The 19,452-nt window shown below is 48.3% G+C and overlaps 5 protein-coding genes; 3 read left to right on the plus strand and 2 right to left on the minus strand.

Moving 5' to 3' along the window:
- Positions 1 to 2,369: 2,369 nt before the first annotated feature.
- GSTUM_00005310001 (uncharacterized protein) lies at positions 2,370 to 4,345 on the minus strand (the record flags this gene model as incomplete). XM_002837400.2 has 3 exons in its annotated part: positions 2,370 to 4,075; positions 4,174 to 4,244; positions 4,315 to 4,345. The coding sequence occupies 3 exons, from the start codon at positions 4,343 to 4,345 to the stop codon at positions 2,414 to 2,416; spliced, it is 1,764 nt and encodes a 587-aa protein (XP_002837446.1). The 3' UTR covers positions 2,370 to 2,413.
- Positions 4,346 to 5,211: 866 nt separating this feature from the next.
- GSTUM_00005311001 (uncharacterized protein) lies at positions 5,212 to 7,941 on the plus strand. XM_002837401.2 has 6 exons: positions 5,212 to 5,885; positions 5,944 to 6,615; positions 6,736 to 7,023; positions 7,086 to 7,223; positions 7,274 to 7,537; positions 7,599 to 7,941. The coding sequence occupies exons 1-6, from the start codon at positions 5,396 to 5,398 to the stop codon at positions 7,841 to 7,843; spliced, it is 2,097 nt and encodes a 698-aa protein (XP_002837447.1). The 5' UTR covers positions 5,212 to 5,395; the 3' UTR covers positions 7,844 to 7,941.
- An 808-nt stretch (positions 7,942 to 8,749) lies between these two features.
- GSTUM_00005312001 (uncharacterized protein) lies at positions 8,750 to 10,205 on the plus strand. XM_002837402.2 has 2 exons: positions 8,750 to 10,026; positions 10,076 to 10,205. The coding sequence occupies exons 1-2, from the start codon at positions 8,920 to 8,922 to the stop codon at positions 10,166 to 10,168; spliced, it is 1,200 nt and encodes a 399-aa protein (XP_002837448.1). The 5' UTR covers positions 8,750 to 8,919; the 3' UTR covers positions 10,169 to 10,205.
- A 667-nt stretch (positions 10,206 to 10,872) lies between these two features.
- Positions 10,873 to 12,244, minus strand: GSTUM_00005313001 (uncharacterized protein; the record flags this gene model as incomplete). XM_002837403.2 has 1 exon in its annotated part: positions 10,873 to 12,244. The coding sequence occupies one exon, from the start codon at positions 12,242 to 12,244 to the stop codon at positions 10,922 to 10,924; it is 1,323 nt and encodes a 440-aa protein (XP_002837449.1). The 3' UTR covers positions 10,873 to 10,921.
- Positions 12,245 to 15,894: 3,650 nt separating this feature from the next.
- On the plus strand, positions 15,895 to 19,234 carry GSTUM_00005314001 (uncharacterized protein). XM_002837404.2 has 8 exons: positions 15,895 to 16,052; positions 16,164 to 16,447; positions 16,506 to 16,612; positions 16,676 to 18,009; positions 18,072 to 18,151; positions 18,201 to 18,579; positions 18,690 to 18,801; positions 18,882 to 19,234. Exons 2-7 carry the CDS (start codon positions 16,428 to 16,430, stop codon positions 18,789 to 18,791), a joined length of 2,022 nt encoding a protein of 673 aa, XP_002837450.1. The 5' UTR covers positions 15,895 to 16,052; positions 16,164 to 16,427; the 3' UTR covers positions 18,792 to 18,801; positions 18,882 to 19,234.
- Positions 19,235 to 19,452: the final 218 nt, after the last annotated feature.

Consider the following 19,452-nt stretch of genomic DNA (forward strand, 5'->3'; position numbering starts at 1 on the left):
GACACCCTTATATAAGTTATATATATATGATATATATCCCTTTTTTTGACAATCACTAACACCCGCCACACACCCTAAACCCCCGGAATCACAGTACCCTAGATGGAGGGATATGTACAGTATGAGCCGGCCGTTGGATCAAGAAATAGAAGGAATGAAGAAGCAGTATGGTCCGTAATTGTGGCACCCAATGCTCGACGAACCGTGTTTCATAGTTAGGTATTCCGGGTGAGGAGTACCACTCTATATAGAAGTTGTAGCACCATACCTTGCCTCGTGGAAGTAATGGGAGGTATGACCGAGTTCTGGCAATACAGGGTGAGGTAGGGATTCGAGTGACGTCATTTATCCGCAGGGGGTAGGTTGTTGGCCGGGTTCTATGATATATATAGTGCATACCGAAGCGTGATTCCTGGAGAATGGGTAGGGGGTAAGATTATTTTCATCCTTATCGTCGTCCCCTTTCCCCCATGGGGGGAGGGGGGGGGGGCAGATCGCCGGTGGCCGCCGTAGTGGACAAATTCCCCTACGGGATGTACTTTTCAAGGATACTCAGTAGCTTTACAGTAGAGTGGCCTCGCTTTCGCTCAGACATATATATCGGGAGGGATAGGATATACTACTCGAGTGACCTTTTGTGATGATGCCCCCATCAAGTTCCGGCTCGGATGTTCTGTGATCTGACGTCTCGGTAGTCTATGTTGTGCAGTGAAATCGCTTTTTGGCGATTCTTCAGAGCAAAATATATACCGGTACGGTATCATCATACTCAAAGTATCGTATCATAATATGAAAACAATGTCTTGTGGGAGGAGCCCTATTTCCTAGTTGAGTCATGAAAAAAAGGGAGATCTCAAAGACTCGGGAGAGTCTATCATACCATTAAATTTGAGACTTACGAGTTGCATAAATACGGGCATTATAGGGGGAGGGGTGGGGGACTTGTTGGAATTTTGGATTTTATGTGGGGAATATGATATCATACTGTAATTCGTTCGAGTTATGATCAACCGGCCGAGTATCATACGGGTAGGTTTAGCTATCTGGTGGCTTCTGTGGTAGCATTCTATGATAATATGAATGAATGAATGGAGGATATGAATCTCTACCGTGGCCGTGTCGTGGGTTTCAATACGGTACGCCGGCACCCCTTCCCCCCTACACAACACTCTTAAGAGGACTGACTATACGGAATCCTTCTCGGTAAAACCTTGACCGATGAAAGGTACTGTACTGTGCTCCTGAAACGGCGAGAGTGGGAACTATACATGCCCTTTCCAGAATACAAAAGGGAGAACCGACAACTGTAAACTCCAAGAAGCCGTTGGGTGATCAGATATGATAAAGCTCTAACCTTCCACGGTATGATACCGCTCCCTGAGCTCAAAACACATGTCAATATCAACCCCTGACTTCCCGCCAACTGCTGTACGAGTGCAGTATGATACTCGAGCATGATAACTCATATCCACCTACCACTTGGTTAGTTAGTCATCAATGAATAAAATTTAATAAAATTTAATAAAATAAAAATAAAGGATTCACTTCCGCAATGGCCATGATAAGACTGAACATTCCTAATACATACAAGTACTCGTACATACATAACGGTACTCCCACATCCATAGATTTACGACAAGCATGGTGCGGTGAATCACCCTCTCCCCATTCGGAACTGTCAATCGCGCCCTATGAACCAGCCGACCGACCAACCAAGTACAGTAACTTACCGGTACTTCCCCGAGCGCCCATAGCCAATCCATGCAATCCCACACCACTAGCCAGCCAACGTATATTGTACCAGTCGGGTAACATCGGACCGGGCACAGCGAGGTCCCCGAGAACAACAGTTCCATAAAACTTTTCGGGAGGTTGTATTTATATATTGTATGATATCCGGGCGGCGGCGCAGGAATGTGTACCCTATGATACCATACGAAGGCGATAACGCAGGTACGGCACAGTACGAGTACAGTGCTTCTATATACACACGGGATATTCCATCGGACGCGTCGCGGCTGATGACGACTATTTATAGATATCACATTGGGTTGATCGTGGTGGACTGGACAGCCTGGACATGGGAGTGCGTGCCCTATTGACCCGCTGGTCAAGTGAAGGTTTTTGTAGGGTCGTGGGTTTTGACAGGGACAACGCATTCGTGATCTGAGTTGGCTGATATGGGGTATAAATTGGATGAAATTCTTTTGTGGTTTGCAGGGGCATTGCGCTCATGGGGTGACTGTGGTATCAGTACTGTGCGAGGCCTTGTCAGTTATGAGTGGCAGTGACACATCAGTAGCCACCGAGCCGGAAATAACCCACAAATTATCGATCCCATTTTCTTGAAAGAAGAGAACTAAAAAAAGGAAAAAGCTAGTGTACATTCTAATCGAGTGACAATACATGACCACTACTTCCCCACACTGCCGCTCCCACTCGGCCCCCCTCGGTCGATCCAGCCCCCACCTCTCCCTCCGTTACCGCTTTTACTACCTGTGCCCAGCCCCTCTCCATCCCTCCTCCTTCCCCACTCACTTCCCTTGCCCTTCCTCTTACTCAGAATCTCCTTCCCCTTCTCCCTCGGATCAATAACCACCATCTCCTCATTCTTCTTCTTCCAAGTTAGATCCTTGCCCATTCGGTCCTTTTCAAAGCTTAGTGCATGGGTCCACAGCCCTGCCGCACCACCGTCAACATCGTCCTCCTCTTCGACATGTGCGTTGCAGGAGAGACAATTTGGTATGAAGTGGAGATCACAAAGGTTGGATTCGTCGTCGTGGTCAAGCACCTCGGTGGGCTCGCTACCCGTGGCCGCTTTTGCTTCTGTGGTTGCGCTAGTGCCAGTGGTAGTAGCAGTGGTAGTAGCAGTGGCGGGAGAAGGGGCAGAGTCAAGTTTTGATTTGAAGCGTCGGAGGGCGGCGTAGGCGTCATCATCATCTGCTGTGGCTTTTCCACGTCTCCGTTTTCGCCCCTGGACGGATGTTGAAGGTAAGAGTGACTTTTGGATGCTTAGAAGACTCTTCTTCTTTGCTTTTGGTTCCGCCGGGGGAGGGCTGGCTCGGCGTTTTAGGCTTTCTTTGACGGCTGCGATTTCGGCATTAGTCTTCTGTAGTTTTGTTAGTTTTGGTGAGGGAGCCCTTCGGATTGCTTGAGGTGGGGGTGATGGCGATGGGGAGAGTGTCGGGTCTGATATTCCTTTGTCTTTGTAATCGGTTTTAGTGATTGTTTCTACAGCTCCTATAGGCTGTTCATCGCCTGTCTCTGATATCTCCGATGCGACCTTTTCCTTCTGAACGACCCTATCATCCTCGCCCGCCAATGGCGCCTCGACTACTAGCTTGGTATTGAATTTTGGCTTCCTGACAACCGCCAGCCCTTCCTCCCCTTCCTCATCCCCACCGAAGCTCAGCAATGCCTTGGCCTTCTTTTTCTTTCCACCACTCTTCTTTTTGGGCTCTTCCTCGAGCCTCTTCTCCTCTTTAATCCTAGCGACCATATCCTCAAAAGGATTGACCAAAACCTCCACTGAGGTTATCTTAACATCGTAAACCGGCTTTTCGCTCCCCTGCACAACCTCCATCTCTCCAATCCTCACAAGGTTATACAACGTCTCCCCAACCACCTTCCCAAACATGGTATTCCTACCCGTCAACTCCCGGCACTCTCCAAGCGTAAAGAAAAACTGACTCCCGTTATCATTCTTCCTCCCGGAATTCGCCATCCCAACCAGTCCCCTACGATTGAATTTGAGGCGGGGGTGGAACTCGTCCGCGAATAGACCACCGGGGTAGATTGCCTCGCCTCCATGGCCCGAGGAGGTGGGGTCACCGCCCTGTAGAATGAAACCGGGTACGAGACGGTGGAAGATTGTATCGTTGTAGTAACCGTCCATACATAATTGCAAGAAATTGCGGACGGTTAGTGGAGTCTGCTTTGACCAGAGTTCCAGGGAGAGATCGCCGTGGCTTGTTTTTAGGATGACTTTTGCGCTGGACGAATCGCAATTAGCATTGTGTGCAGCCCTTGTGGGGTACAACTGCGGAGACGAAGGGGGGTGGGAAAGATTATTACTCTGTTTGGGGCTCAAGATTGTACTGTGTAGCCATGTTTGTTCGTTGCGAGACCAGCTACGAGTGCAAAGGTTGGTTTAGGGGTGAGATCAAGCTAAACAAAAACGTGAGGACGTGACGGGGGAGCCCGTGAGGTTCGCCCCCGTATCAATTCAACGTGACAGAGAGAGGCTTAGTAATCAAAATTCAACATTGCTATGGATTGCTGACTAAGTTGCTATATACAAAAATTAATAAAAACCCATTAAGTACGCCAAGGTCTTCTCTTCCATTTCTGGAGGGGATTCATGTGCTGGCAGCTGCAAGCCTGCACTCCATCGATTTTTAAAGGCGGGCGGAAAGAGCAACAACTGGCAAGTCTCCACGTCACTTGTTTCGGTGGGGGGGTTATCCCTACTTTTTTTTTCTTTTTTTTTTTTCTTTCTTCTTTCCTTTTTTTTCCCTGGACTCGGTGACACGTCGAGGCTTGGGTCGGGTTTGGAAGGAGATACTTTCCCAACTAACCTGACGCCTGTCCCCCCCCCGCCGCCGCCTTCGGGAGTCCCCTCAACAATTTTGACCTACTCATAGGGCTCCGATTGAGAGAGGAATTGGGGTGTGAGGAAATATCGAAGAAAACTGTAACTCTGGTTTCACCTCAATCGTCATCGTCATTACCTTCTGATTCTATACTCGTAAAGGGTATCATGCCCTTATTACTTGAGTATGTTACTGCAAGTAATTGTCGCATGGGAATGTTGAATACTGCACTTGAGCTTGTTGCAAAGTTCCATACTTACCCGCATTACCTTACACCCCATGCCGGGTTTAGACTTACCTTATCCTGGTGCTACGGTACTTGGCAGGTCAGGAAACCGTCCTTACACAAGAAAATGACCCTTCTTGTTCCACTGCTTGTACTTGTAGAACCTGGCTTCCCTTTGGCTCAATTGCCGCTTATCCATTCGAATACCATTTACTGCTTTCCCATTGTCCCGTGTGGTCGCAGCTGGTTCGGTAATCTCTCGATTGAGAGTTCCGAGTCTTTCCCCTGCCCTTTGAGTGGAACAGGACAGCAGTCTTGCTCCTCTGGGGACAGCTCAAATACCCGTGCATGCCCTCACCCCCCCCCCCTCTCTCCAGTCCCCCTCTTCTGCAACGCTCCATATCACATTGCATATTCATCTCGGCGAGAGAGACGGACTAGGCTCTGTTTCCTACTCATTCTCACACTTATTACTTATTACTTGTACCTACCACTCTTCTTCCTGTACCTATCCTTTCAATTCATTATACGTATTCACTCGCACTCAAACGTTCTCACACGCTTTCAATAAGAAAAGATGTCACCATCCCTCAAACGAAAGTCCAACCCGCGGGCCCCACATACTCCCTCCAAACGACTGCGAACAGATGGCCTCTTCACTCCGCGAGTGAAGGCTCCTACCGGTGCCAGTCGATCCATTCCCCGAGCTTCAAGATACCAACCTTCCTCAGCAAGCCCTGCTAAGCGTACCTTGGACGAAGAACATGTTGAACAAGGCCTAAGCAGTAAAGTCCGAATCCTAAACAACCGGGAATGCCTCTACCTCTTACCTTCACGCAAGTCATTGCCAGTACCAGTGCCAGCACTACAGAGGAAGGTCAAGCCTCGCAGCCCAGTCAAGGACGCTATAATTGCCAGACTATCACGACGTAGAGCTATCCTTTTACGAAAACAGAAACTGGAGCGTATGATGGAGCGTATGGATTCCGACAATGTATATTACTTCTCCGAAGGCCTCTCAGATAACATCAAGCTTTTCACCTCACGCAGTCCCGCTTCCTTCTCAAGTAAGTATTGGACTCACGGACTCTCACTCGAGATCCTCCTCTGATTGATGTATGATAGGCTTCAGCGTAGAGATCGCAGATTTGGATATGGACATTGAGGAGCCAACGGGTGCTACCACCATCACTTCTGATAGTCCTTCTCAGTCAGCTTCTGACCCTGAGTCGCTCGTCGAAGAGAAGATTGAGACGGACGCACCTGAGGAGGGGGCTACCAAGAAGAGCGGGGATGCGGACGAGGAATTGGTCCGGGATCCTGGGTCCAAGCCGGAGGAGAGAAAAGAGGAAGAGAAGGACTCAATGAAAGATGCTGAAGCCGAGCCGGAGGAAGAGGTTTTGATGAAGGACGACGAAGCTGAAGAGAAAAAGGAAGACGTGAAGGAGGCGTCCGAAACCCTATCAACCATGGACAAACTTGTAAGCGACCGAGTTAAGGAGCGGCTTGGGGAAGATGGCATGATTTGCCTTAATGTTAAGACAAAGAAAGTTGGAGAAGAGGAAAGCACAGCAGCGAGGAAAAGCCCTATAAAGAAGAAAGTCAAGGTTGTCCTGCCACCGACTCTCGAGGAGGAAGATGAGGAAGAAAAAGAGTTAGAGTCGCCCAAGAAGCGGAATTCGAGGCCTTCTGGTCTACGAAAGAAGAGAGAAGAGGCGGATGATTCGTCCGATTCAGAAAGAGAGGATAGAGAGGAGAAGCCCAGACGAAGAAGCTCGAGATCTAGCGTTAGAAAGAGTGAGGTCGAGGAGAAGGAAGAAAAGGAAGAAAAGGTGGAGAAGGTGGAGAAGGTGGAGAAAGAAGAGAAGGAGAAGGGACCAGAGGCCCCCGAAAAGGAGATTTCTCAACCGAAGCCAGAGTACGAAGATTCCAATCCCTCGGATACCGAGAAGGACGGCGATAAACGGGAGGAGGAGGGAGAGGAAGCAACTACTCATCCAGACAAGATGGAAGAAGATGCAGACGCAGATGCAGAGAGTACCGGGAGCAGTGGGGAAGATACAGACATGAGCACTGATGACGAAGCTCCCACCGAGACCACTGAGGAAGAGGATGTGGCCATGAGTGAGGATGGCGACGACTCGGGCGATTCGAGGGACAATTCGGATGAGAAAAAAGAGGACGGGGGGGAGAGACAAGAGAAAGGTTTGCATAACCTTGTTATCGTTCTAGCTTATGAGAACCTAATTGACTAACAGCCTATGCAGAAGACGAGGCAGACAATGAAGATAATGGGGAACCATCCACGCTCATCAAGACTGACTCCAAAACCTCCGACGAAGAGGTCAGGAAGCCAAAGCGAGTTAAGGCTCTCACTCTCTCTTCCCAACACGAAGAGGCAGAAGGTATGCCTTGTGCCGATCCTCATCAACTATCCCCATCTAACATTTCCTAGCCGTTTCTACACTCAAAACACCCAGCAGCGCAGCCTCTCTCCGTTACAACTATTCCATCACAAAGACCCCAAAGTCACCTCGCTCACCCCGACTCTTCAAACATGATCTAGTCCCCTCATCTCCCCTAAGTTTCAGCAGCTTCGGTAAGAAGAAGAAGGCTCTGCTCAAAACCGAAATCGAGAGGGATGCCAGTTTGTGGATGTTAGGGAGGAGCAGTGGTCTTTATCCCAAGCGGAGACGGCAGCTGCCGTTCAACCCAGCCAGTAAGATTTCATTCTTCCAAACACACATTAGCCATTGATTCATTTACCAATTATCCGATAGACGTTTCAAGACATGCATACCGCGATTCTGATTCCGATGATGGAGAAGACATGTATACCCACCATCACCATGGTTTCCAGTCATCGCGATGGGAAACCGACGAAGCGGAGGATGACGACGTATACTTGCATGTGGGTTGGCCCTGGGATGGCCGTGGCTGCTACAACCCGTGGATGATGGAGCACGGAGCTACTCTGCTCGAATTTTGCGTGAGAAAGCTTGAAGGGTTTAATATGGCCTGGTAGTTGGTCGGGCCAGATGTGTATTTTCATTTGTTTTCCTCGGGTCGGCGTTTGTCTTGTTTCTGTGGATTCACGGCGTTTAGAGGGGTTGGGCAGCGTTCCGGTGATGATCACGATGGCTAGATGATATTACGGGATCACTAAGGTATGAAGATGGGCGACAGATTTTAAACTTTATTTTCTTCTCCTGTATTTCATTTAGCCATCATATCTCGCTTCTTTGGTTGGTGGGCGTTTGTGGGTATTTTTCTGTACCATAGGAGCTCTGGAGTGGTTAGGTTTGCTTTTCTGTTTCATCTGCTAGAATGAATGGCGGGCCATCTCCAGTTGGAACAAAACCTATTACATCACATGGTGCCCCAATTGAAGGGAATCAGTGGATGGCGAATGACTGTAAACCATCGCCATCCATTTGTGGAGTGTGAGGGGAGAGATCAATAGTGGGGGTTTCAGACGATATGCGTGGTTTTTCTTTGGGACCTGGAGGTCAGTGATTGGAATGAAGGTCGCGTGCACGAGTACGAGTATAGTGCATTCGGATATTATCGTCCTAGGAGAAAGGCGGATGTAAGCTCTTTTGGCAAAAAAACCGACCAACCGCGAGTGATTCCCGGTGGCACGAGTGGTTTCCACCGTTGATGGATTGGGCCAGTGTATCCGCTGGTGGGTGTCTCGGGAGCACACTCCCCAATGACCTGCCACTCAAAAGAAGGCGCTTCAAAGACCCGAGTGTTTAGGCTGACCGATACTGAATTACAGTAGGGTAATTAATTAATTATCATACTCGAGAAGAAGTGATGAGCTGATGCAGCAAGCAGCTTACCGGGACTCGAGTATGATACATTTGTATCACAGTCGGCGCCAAGAGGTTGATCTCTGCGGCCGGGACTGCCGAATGCGCCGGAAGTTGCAGAATAGGGAGGATTGGGTCCTATCAAAGGTCTAGGGTTAGGGCTTTCTTATCGATAACGGGAGAACAAGAAAAGAGGTGACGAGACGGAGACTCTACTCGAGTGTCATACTGTAGAGGCGCATCTGCTCTTACCTCCCACCAACCACATCTCATCTCCTTGTTCAACATGTCAACACCACCAGCCCCAGCCCCTTTAACGGGGGGCACTTCTACTGAGACTTTTACCGCATTTCCACCTATTCCTTCTCCCTCTCCCTCCACCACTTCTCCTCCACCCTCACTTACGAATCCAACGGAGGACGACAGACCAATTCTAGCCAACGATGCTGTTCTCAAACCTTCGGACCCAATACCTTCGACCTGGAACTCCCGCGTTGTCTCGGGGCCAGAATTCAATGCCCTGCATCATGCCCCGATCACAGTCTCCTCCTTAATTGATAGCATGGCAAACATAGGCTTCCAGGGCAGCGAACTCGCTCGAGCGGTGGAGGTAATCGATGGTATGCGCACTTATGTCTCCTCGGAAGGCCGCAGAGCAACCATTTTTCTCGGTTACACTTCAAACTTAATTTCCTCCGGTCTTAGGTCTACCCTCCGCTACCTTGTGGAGCACAAGCATGTCTCAGCAATCGTTACCACGGCCGGTGGCATTGAAGAGGACTTGATCAAGTGCCTCGCACCAACATATCTCGGCGCATTCAGCCTGCCGGGAGGGGACTTACGTGCAAAGGGCCTCAATAGGATTGGCAATCTTTTAGTTCCGAACAACAATTACTGTCTATTTGAAGACTGGATCATTCCGATTTTTGATAAAATGCTGGAAGAGCAGGAGGCATCGAACGGCGAGCTAATTTGGACGCCCAGTAAAATCATTCACAGGCTAGGGAAGGAAATCAACCACCCTGAGTCAGTGTGCTATTGGGCTTACAGAAACGATATTCCGGTATTTTGCCCTGCGCTTACGGACGGCAGCATCGGTGACATGCTATTCTTTCACACATACAGGTCTTCGCCAAAACAGCTGGTGTGTGATATCGTGGGGGATATCAGGAAAATTAATTCAATGAGCCTGCGAGCTGAGAAGCTCGGGGCAATCATTCTTGGGGGCGGTATCGTAAAACATCACATTGCGAATGCGTGCCTAATGAGGAATGGAGCTCATTGGGCTGTCTTTGTGAACACGGCTAGCGAGTTCGATGGATCTGATGCCGGGGCAAGGCCGGATGAGGCGGTCAGTTGGGGAAAGATAAGGGCTGATGGAGAGAGTGCGAAGGTAAGGCTCCGTAGCCCTTCACTGAGTCGTTTGAGGCTGATATGAAAAGGTTTATGCTGAGGCTACTATCGTATTTCCCCTGATTGTTGCGGCGACGTTTGCTAAGGATGGTATCACCGAGAGGCAGGAGGAGAGGAGGTAAAAATAGTACATGAGAAAGTGATCCATTATAAATTTGCATTCGAGTCTACTGGTGTTAGAGCTGGGGTTCTTTCGTTTTTAATGATACAACTGGGCCAGAAGCGGCATGACATGAACCTTCTTCATTAACTTTGTGGGTGAAGGCTGTTCTACTAGAGGGGAGAAGTACTGGGAGATCGTGCTTATGGTAAGTTCAATTTCGTAGGCGTTGTGTGGGGAGATAGTCGGGCTTCGGGGTTAAAGCTGAACAATACTAGTGACCTATCATCTCTTGTCACTCGAATACTAGTTCTTTTGATCCACGGAGGAGGCTGGCTCATTCTGAAAACCACAAGTGTATTGCTGTATTTGCTTTGCTCTCCTGTTGATCCTGTGCTAATGCTGTATTTAACCATGGCGTCTTCTGGCCTTATCCTTGCTGATCAATCTCTAACATCCTGAATAATCGACCAGTGATAGCACCTCAGTGGTATGATATACCCATTTTCAACGGGGTGTCCTAGATATGACAGAAAGGCGAATCTACTTTAAAGGAGCCGATATTGGCCTGGGAGGGATTCGGTGAGCTTGTGACGTCTGGGTTGTTTTTGTCGCCTTGAGGGTCTCTATCCCGATATTTCGTGTTTGATTATAAAGTTGAACAATGCAAAGAGTTCCCAAAATAGAGCGCCAATCCAATTAATTCAGGAGGTTGTCAATACAAAGAATTACCGGCAACTCTGTGCTACTATCCTACAAACTAATACAACTCCTGTTAATCAAAGTCGGAAACAAGTGTCCAATTCCCACCAACTTCCCTAAACTCCGCCCCTTGATCAAAGAAGCCATGCTGATTCCAACTGGCCATAGCAGACTTATCATAGGGCCCATGAGTGTCCCCACCGTCCCGCCCATCTGTCCATCTAAACTCCCATTGCTTCTCCGTAGTGTCCTCTGTAACCGGTGCTCTCGACTCGGCCCAGTCTTCTCCCGTTTCTTGACGGTATTGTCGCATTAGTGACTCACGGGACTCGTCATAGATCTCGGGTTGTCCGCGTGTTAATAATCGATCGGCTGCGCCAGTGATCTGTTCGACCCTTTCTTTCCGGCGGGCTTCAATTGGGTCAATGGGATCTTTTCCTTTGTCGACCTCCATTTCTTCCGAGTTTGCGGCGGCCTTCTTCTTTTGACGCCATGAGTTCTTGTTGATTTGGTTCTTTTTCCTTTTGCGCGCTGTACCGAGGCGCGCAAGTGCTTCGAGGATCGTCTCGCCTTTTTCCAAACAGGGGATTAGGTCTGCAAGGACCTGGCTTGTGGGCACTGCATCGTCTTCCTTCATCTTCACCCGTTTCTCGGCCTCGCGCTTTTCCATTGCTTCTTTCGCCCTCCGCATATCCTTTCTGCTCACGCCCTCCAACCAGCTATCATGCGCCGCATCCTTCTCTGCAGCCTTTCGGATAAAGTTCCCCGCTTCGTCGAATCGTCCTTCGTCCATTTCGTTCTGCATATTGAACGCATCAATTTTGGGAGCACCCTTTTTCTTCCCGCCGGCCCCAATTTCGGGATCGATCTCCTGCTCGTCCTGGTCATCACTGTCCTCCTCACCCTCACCCCGGCCCTTATCCTCATCGATAATGTCGACAAACTCCCTCTTACTCTCGAAATCCTGCCCCTCAATTTGCCCCAGATCCATAAACTTAACATCCTTCTTCCGGCCTTTCCCCGAATCACCCTCTTTATTATCGTAGTCTTCCTCATCGCTCTTGAAATCAGCAAACATGTCGTCGCCTTCGTCCGCCATCTTGTCCGTTTTTGGCTCGTCTTTCCGCCATGTCTTGTGCGTGGCATCGAAGCCTTCTTCTGACGAATCACTCTCGTAGCCTTCAATGTCAACCTTGTTACGGTTTGATTTGCGCTTGCCGATGGCGCCTTCGTCGATTTCTAGGAAGACGTCTTCCTCGTCTGGGGCGTCGGGGGCAAGTTCGTTCGGGTTTCGGACGTCAAATTTAGGACGTTTACTGTCTGGGAGGCCGGCACCCGAGCGTACGGCGTCGCTGATGGCTAATGGGCGTTTGGGTTTTGGGCGGGAGGAGAACATGCTGGCTAGAGTTAGGCGGGGTGGGGGGGCGGTTGGTGTTATGAGGAAGTTTATGTACTGTACAGTACACGTTTCGGGTTGGAGGTGGTTACCCGGATTTTGCAGCCATGAAGTGGTGGCACAGTATCATAACCGTGTTCCGCCTGAGTCACTCTAAGGTATGGGTACTTTATTCAAAGCTATTACCGATAACTGTCAATTGAGCTCAGAGTTTGCGGTATAACTAGATGCCCTAAAGCAAAACTGATCTATAGAATTTATCAACTAAAATTGATGGTTTACCTAACTCTGTGCATCCAGGAGGGTGGGCCCACAATTAAAGGCCCTGTTTGGATATGATACAACGACTGTTTCCACTTGTATGGGGCAACGGAACAGAGCCATCGCATCCAAACAGAGCCAAAAGCTTCCTGATTTGTTTCTTGGCTTTTTTTCTTTTTTTCCATTCTCTCTTTGAGTATCATATGGCATATATTGTACTTTCAGTTTTAGACCTGTGCATTACTGGTACTGATACCAGTGATAGTGTCATATGTAGGTAACAGGTATCGTATAGGATAAAACCTTAAGTGTCTTATAGAAACGTAGAAGAAAGTTGTAAAAAAATCGGGCGGCGTTAAGAAAAGGACTATTGGAGAATATTATATAATATTATTCGAGAGTTAGATAAAATACTCTTAATTATACTTTTTTTCTTTCTCTTTTCTCTATATGATTTATATCATAATATGAGATTCCTATTCATTATAGTATTATAGTATTTCATTTTCAAGATATTACCTTTGCCATTATAATATTATGATGCTGTACTAGTTAGTAAACCTATCATAACAATTGGAAATTTTTGTTAAGGGTGGGAAAATACTTTATGGCCCACAGGACCTGACTGGAACAGGGAGGGTGGTCAGATCCAGAGGTAATGTGAGTGATAGTCGATGTCAGTGGATTTCAAATTCTTTTTTTATTTAACCTTTCACTATTACAAGAATAGTCTAATCCTAGCCTCACGACCTGAATAACAAAAGCGGTTCCAAAGGGGAGGCAAGGTATATATGATTCACCAAATCATTGTTTATCCTAAAGGTATGTGCAATGAGCTGAAATTATTTTAGATGGTGAAAAGTGGATTTCGCAACTTTTGAGTTTTTCACACATAAAAGGAGCTACTGGAGGTCGTTGATTGATCAAAAATATATTTTTGAGCTGCTCTATCATACGTGGACTTTACAGTACTTCGCTGATAATAGCGATGAAAGCAAAACTCCGGTAGGAGGTCTGCGAGTTCAGCAAGGATAACAAAATTGCAACGTTACAATATCCTATTTGCAACGAGTGCCACTTTTATGGCGGGCAGAAAACCAGGCCTTGAGGCGCCAACCGGGCGCAACCTTAGGTTACCTCCAACCATCCTAGGACCAACTTCACGGATCGTCACCCGATCGTTCAGATGTTTCATTAGTCCTCCTCCGCCTTCTAGCTTTCAACTTGGCGTTTGGTCAGAAACTTGTACCCGCTCCTGTAATGGAGGACTATTCATTAAACAAACAAACCTGCCTTTTATACCGCTATATTGGCCGATAAAAGCAGTTGGGCCTCGTTCTCATTTGGAATATTAAGTACAGGAGAGGAAGACATCTATCTGTTCAGTCGGCCAACTTGTGCTTCCACCCTCCTGATCTCCGATACAGCTCGTATCCCACGCTACAATTTTGACTTCACTAGCTGCCTGGGGGGGCTTGTGCAATTTGAGAAAGATCCTTGCCTGACACAAGGGGCACCTCAGACCCGGACGATCAGAAAGCGTAGAGCCCTGGTACCCCGCAAGAGTGCGGACTCGGGTGGGTACTGTACCATGCTAGATAGGAACAATCGCTCCAAAGCTCCCCTACCGTATCCTTGTCTCAGAGCTCTCGCTCCCAAATGTACTCGTAACCTATCCTTTCTCACGTACTCGAGTAGAGCCACGCGTGATAATAGGCGGTGCGGAGAGTTGACGAGAGATCATCACAAAATAGAGCATGATTTCTAGCCCAAATCCGACCTCATCTCATTGTGTTTGCAATAGTGGAGAGCAGCCCGGGGCAAACGTAATCCACTGCATAACCAGCCCCGCCACAGCGATCCATCTGCCCAAATACTAGCCACTATTACAATTTTGACCGAAGTTCAACAATTGTATTGCTCAAACCTGTATATCGCTGGCTTTCACGGGCGCTCTCTACGTCGAGAATACGTAATCCCTCATTCTATCTTTTTACCTGTTTCGTACAGTACCAGACGGTCTCCCCATGATATTGGCTACCCCGCTGCGGAAGCAGGCCTCAAGTAGTTGGATCTTACCAAGTGGACCTTTGGCCTAGGTCGGATGAAAAACCGTCCCAGTTACCGGTTTCTCTTGGGGGCACGGCCCCAATCATATATAGAGTGGTAGAGGGCGATTCGCGCATGATACAGCCATAACACAGCGCCGTCCGGCTATAGAGGTAGTCAAGATCCCCTATTGTAAGCTTTAGTGCACTAAAGCTTGGTGTAGCATGCCCTGTCTGACCTCCGTGGAGTAGCACCTATGCAGTTTATATTGATCGCTCAGAAGTCCTGACCAGTTTCCCTTCAGCAGACACCTTGACCAGTAGGAAAGCTATGGCTACCATACGAAGCTTCTTTGCTGAGGGCATTGGTGCACTACGGCCCATATAATAGCCTGAGTATATTATTGTGATTGGAGCAGGCTGCCCTGAGTCTGAAGGGGCCCTGAAATAATGCTTTGATCACCTCCAGTGGATCTGGGGTTTGCTGTGGGAAGAGATCCTGTGAGGACCCCATTCTTTATACACACATTTGATGGTCTGCTCACTTTAACCTCTGATGGAATGGACGTAGCTGGGTACGTGGCATGAGACATCAAGCTCCCTGAGGGGACAAGGGAAGTAGAACCTTGAGAGACACACTTGCACATTCCAGCCCAGCTCGGCACGCCGGGGAGGTTCCAATTGAGGCTACCTGACAGCCTACCGCTGCTCTCCCCTTGATTCCAAGTCTGCGATTCTCGACAATCACATGTGCGAGACCCGGAGAGGGTCTCCCCATCTTATCACCTTACACATGTACTCGTACTGGTAATCTAGACGCTTGATTGGCCTCCCGAAAGGTTTTTCCTGGCCAAAAGTCCTTGACTGGCCAAAAAATACACTGAGGGCCAGTGTGCTCATAGGTTGTGAGAAGCTGAGTTAAGGGCCAATGCAATTGCTCTGGGTACCAGGACAGTTTTGAGTTAACAGGGCCCTCGTAGAAGTAGATTGAGCATCGTCACTGGCTAGAGTGTAGCATCTCTAGCAGCATTGAACTCTCGGGGTGCGGCCAGGATATTAGCTCCTGATGAGACGCCGATGTGAGTATCATACCTGCAGGTTCAATGGAGGTCAAAGGTTGGGGAGGGGGCGAGGCTGGTGGACGGGGTTAGCTATCGTAGGGAATATGTTGGAGTGGTTCATTGAAAGAGAGCTGTTGATGGATTGAGTGAGGGGGAGTGTGTGTCTGTGGCACTCGGAGTTTATGATGCGGTTTAATCTCTGGCAACGGTCTTCCCAGCCCTTGAAAAAGCCTTAACTGGAACCCTTACCTTCAGCTACGAGCACGAACCCAAACCATCACAAGCCCAACCCCATCCCTCACCCCACACCTTCTTTCCCCTCCATATTTTTCTCCCTTTCTCTCTTTTTCTTCCGAATACCGCATATCCTTCTTTATGTCAACAATTCGGACAATTTCTTGACCAAAAGCCACCTCTGCGCACTTGCGGCCTAGTCGCGTATGTAAACAAGCCCCTTTCTTCGCCTCAATTGTTACTCATCGGCATTTACCGTGATCACTCTCTGTATGGATATTCACAGTGTCTGCTCGCACACTAACCTCATCACAGGAATTACTGCCGTATTGAACGGATAACTTCGCTTCTAGGCGCTTGCTGCCTTATTTAAGCTGCAATGACTACAAGCGAGAGCGCGCCAACTAAGTTCACAGGAAACGCATCCTTTTATGTCTTCATGACGCGTTACCGGCCACCCATCTTCCTCAAGCGCAACATCGAAGCGGTTCTAAGGCGATGCGAGCTAGAGAGGCTGGAAGAAGAAGACAGTGAGGTATCCACGCCTGTTTCGGGGACTTCGACTCTTCTTAGTGATCGATGGTCGAGGTCCTCAGCGAGTGCAAGATTCCCCACGCGTCGCAAGGAATCGTTGAACCAAATTATTAACAGACTAAGGCCTCCTATTCCTACCGGTGGAAAGATGGAACCTGTTTTGAAAATTGAGGCGAAGTCTTTGAGGCGCAAATGGGCACCCAAACCTCGGGTTCATCCTCCAAGTTCAGGTAAGCTTAGCGGGGTTCAAGGAGGAGATAGAGCTGTGTTGGAACTAATTTTTCTTGTCATAGGCACCCGGAATTCTCGCACTAGTCGCGATCGTCGTTCCTTTGATAAACCCATAAATATCCGTTGCCGGTGTGAGCTCACGATCTACGAGAAGCTCGATCCCTTGAGGGCTGCAAAACTCTCCAATGTACGGCGAACCAGATCTAGGTCCAGGGAGGAATCAAGCACAAATCCACTTGTTCGATACAGGCAATTTTGCACAATCGCATATGATTCTGAAGAGTTTGCGACCATCGAAATGCAGGATCCGTTTTATATCAGGGCTGGCGAGCTGTTTGTATTTACCAATCGGGGACCAATCCAGAGTTTTGGCCTAGCAGAGAGTTATACAGCGGAATTCGCTTTACAACCAATCAGTACCGACCAACCTTGGCCTCCCCTAGATTCAAATAGCTCAGGGAGATGGGACGACCCGACCAATGTCCAACTCGTTGGAGTTTTCCATTCTCTCCCTATGGCTCCCGCATCTGCTTCCCATGAACTCGAATTCCGAACAGGTATACTAGGTGAAACAGGCGAGCGGGCGGATATCGAACTTGAGCTGGACTGCAAATGGGATAAGCAAGGAACCATCACACGCGGTGGAGAAGCTTACCAGCTCGTGTCTCCAAGACTACCAACTCCGGTGTCTGAGAGAGGGCGTGATTTCTCACCCGTAGACTCTGTACTAACCTGTTACGTTTTCAGCTCCCCCGTAGATGAGGAGCGTTTTCATCCGTGTATTGAGCAACCAACTATCAAACATCAGCACGCGTTCACTGTCCCCAGATATATATGCCCTTTTTGTGATGGAAGAGAACTCACAAATCTAACTAGTTTACATTTCCACCTTATCACCTCTCACGATTTGTTCCAGTTCAAAGTAAGGCCAAACAAAGCAAAAAGTGGTCTGAGGGGTAACGAGAGGCATGAGAATTATGTGGAGGTCTTTGTAGACCTAGCAAGAGATGCTATGGTTGGAAGAGCGAGTGACCATGTTCCGGATCACAGGACTTTTCGCTGGGTCAAACCTTCAGAAATACTTGATGTCGATAGAATACTTGATGGCGACTGGAGTTGGCTGAACGAAAGGAGAGGCATATCCCTACAGAATCGGAGGGATACGACGGCTGGAGGGACACTTGTCCCATTTTCTAAGAAGAGAATCAATCTGAATGAGGTTGGGGATTTGCCGGTAAACAAAAGACGGAAATACCGCGTGCCCGTACCCATGAATGGGCTGCAAGGGCTGGTGTTTATAAGAAGTAGATCGAAAAGATTTGTATACCCGGATGAGGAACTGAGTGAGAGTGACGATGATGTCGACGAGGGCTGGCTGCAGATGGAACACAAAGAAGTAAGTAGGGATCTTGTAGGCTTCAGTATCAGTACTGATAACTGATATTCAATTTTCCGTAGATCATCGAAGACTTCACTGATGTGGCTCGGAATGAAATGACCTTCATGCAGCTCTGGGACAGACATCTGTTTTTAGAACGGTAGGTCATATTCACCTCAACTTTTACTCTCACAGCTAATCTTGCGTAGGCCGATTGGATATTCACACATCCCACAAGTTCTGATTCGCTTTGCCCGTGAGCAAGCTGAAAACATGAGAACTTCTCAGCTTCTAGTTGAATTTTGGAAACATTGTTTGAATCTTGTCCAATACGGAATAATAGACACCGAATGTGTAGCCTTCTGTATGAGGGTCATCAAAGGCGAAGGCCAATGGTCCTCTGCTGGACAGACAAAGTGGGGAATTGGACTGTCAGGGCCGCTTGTACTTGATACCCAGGAAGCCGCCCCAACTAAAGTTGAGGATACGGACGTTATAGACTGCCTGCAGGCGCCAGAGATAATCTCGGGGTTTTGCACATGCGGGAAGCCGTTCGACAAGCCTGAGATGGTGCTTTGCAATGGAAACGTGAGTATTTCCTAATATTCCTACCACTCCATATTCATCTCTGCTTGTCTACCCGCAGATTTAACCATTCTGAACTCCGCCAAGTCTTGCCACAGGCTAACGCTCCCTAGAAATGCGACACGCGATGGTTCCATAGATCCTGCGTCGATGCAGAACGAATGCAAGAGGGTTGGCGGTGTAAAATTTGTCAAGAAGTCCAGAGCGGCAGCTGATTTCGATCCTGTAGGTACTGCTTATGGGTACCCGGTTTGCTCACCAACCCTTCGTCAAAATACTAGCTAAGGAACTTATTCATATAATAGCAGGCTCGCCATAGACCGCAAAGACTCGTTTTCTTATCACGATTTCTAATATTACCTCAACTCCTGGCACGGAATTTGAAGAATCATCCTCTGGCTACTTCTCTTCTGCCAGCCCAGCTGGCCCTTGTGTACTAATAATTCTTCGGCTGGGGCGTTCGTTGTACTTTTATTCCTTCCGGTTCGTCGTTATCCTTTATTTCTTTTCTGTCTTGGAGATCTCATAGACGCGCCTGACTATGTCTTCACCCGAGAGTTTGTCTTTGTTTAGCGGTGTTCAGGTTTGGAGGAGGGTTGTACACTACAGTCTATAGATATGGCGAGGTTTAAGAAAGAGAAGACAGTCTAGTTTTATGCTTCTTTGCTGTTTCACGCCCTTGAGGGTTATCGGCGCCTCGAATAAACCAGGTAGGTTTCTGGTGCCGGTATCTGGCACCTAATACTATGAGCTGCCCACAATATCCAAACGGTGAGTGAAAAGAAACGATAAGCCTGCTTTATTCAAGTATTGGTTCCTCCTTCTGTGGCCGTGCACCGTTTTCACCCTTCCTTGACGCCCTGTGGCCAGGACTAG

The sequence above is a fragment of the Tuber melanosporum genome (genome assembly GCF_000151645.1).
Source record: "Tuber melanosporum whole genome shotgun sequence assembly, scaffold_19, strain Mel28".
In the NCBI taxonomy this organism is placed as follows: domain Eukaryota; kingdom Fungi; phylum Ascomycota; class Pezizomycetes; order Pezizales; family Tuberaceae; genus Tuber; species Tuber melanosporum.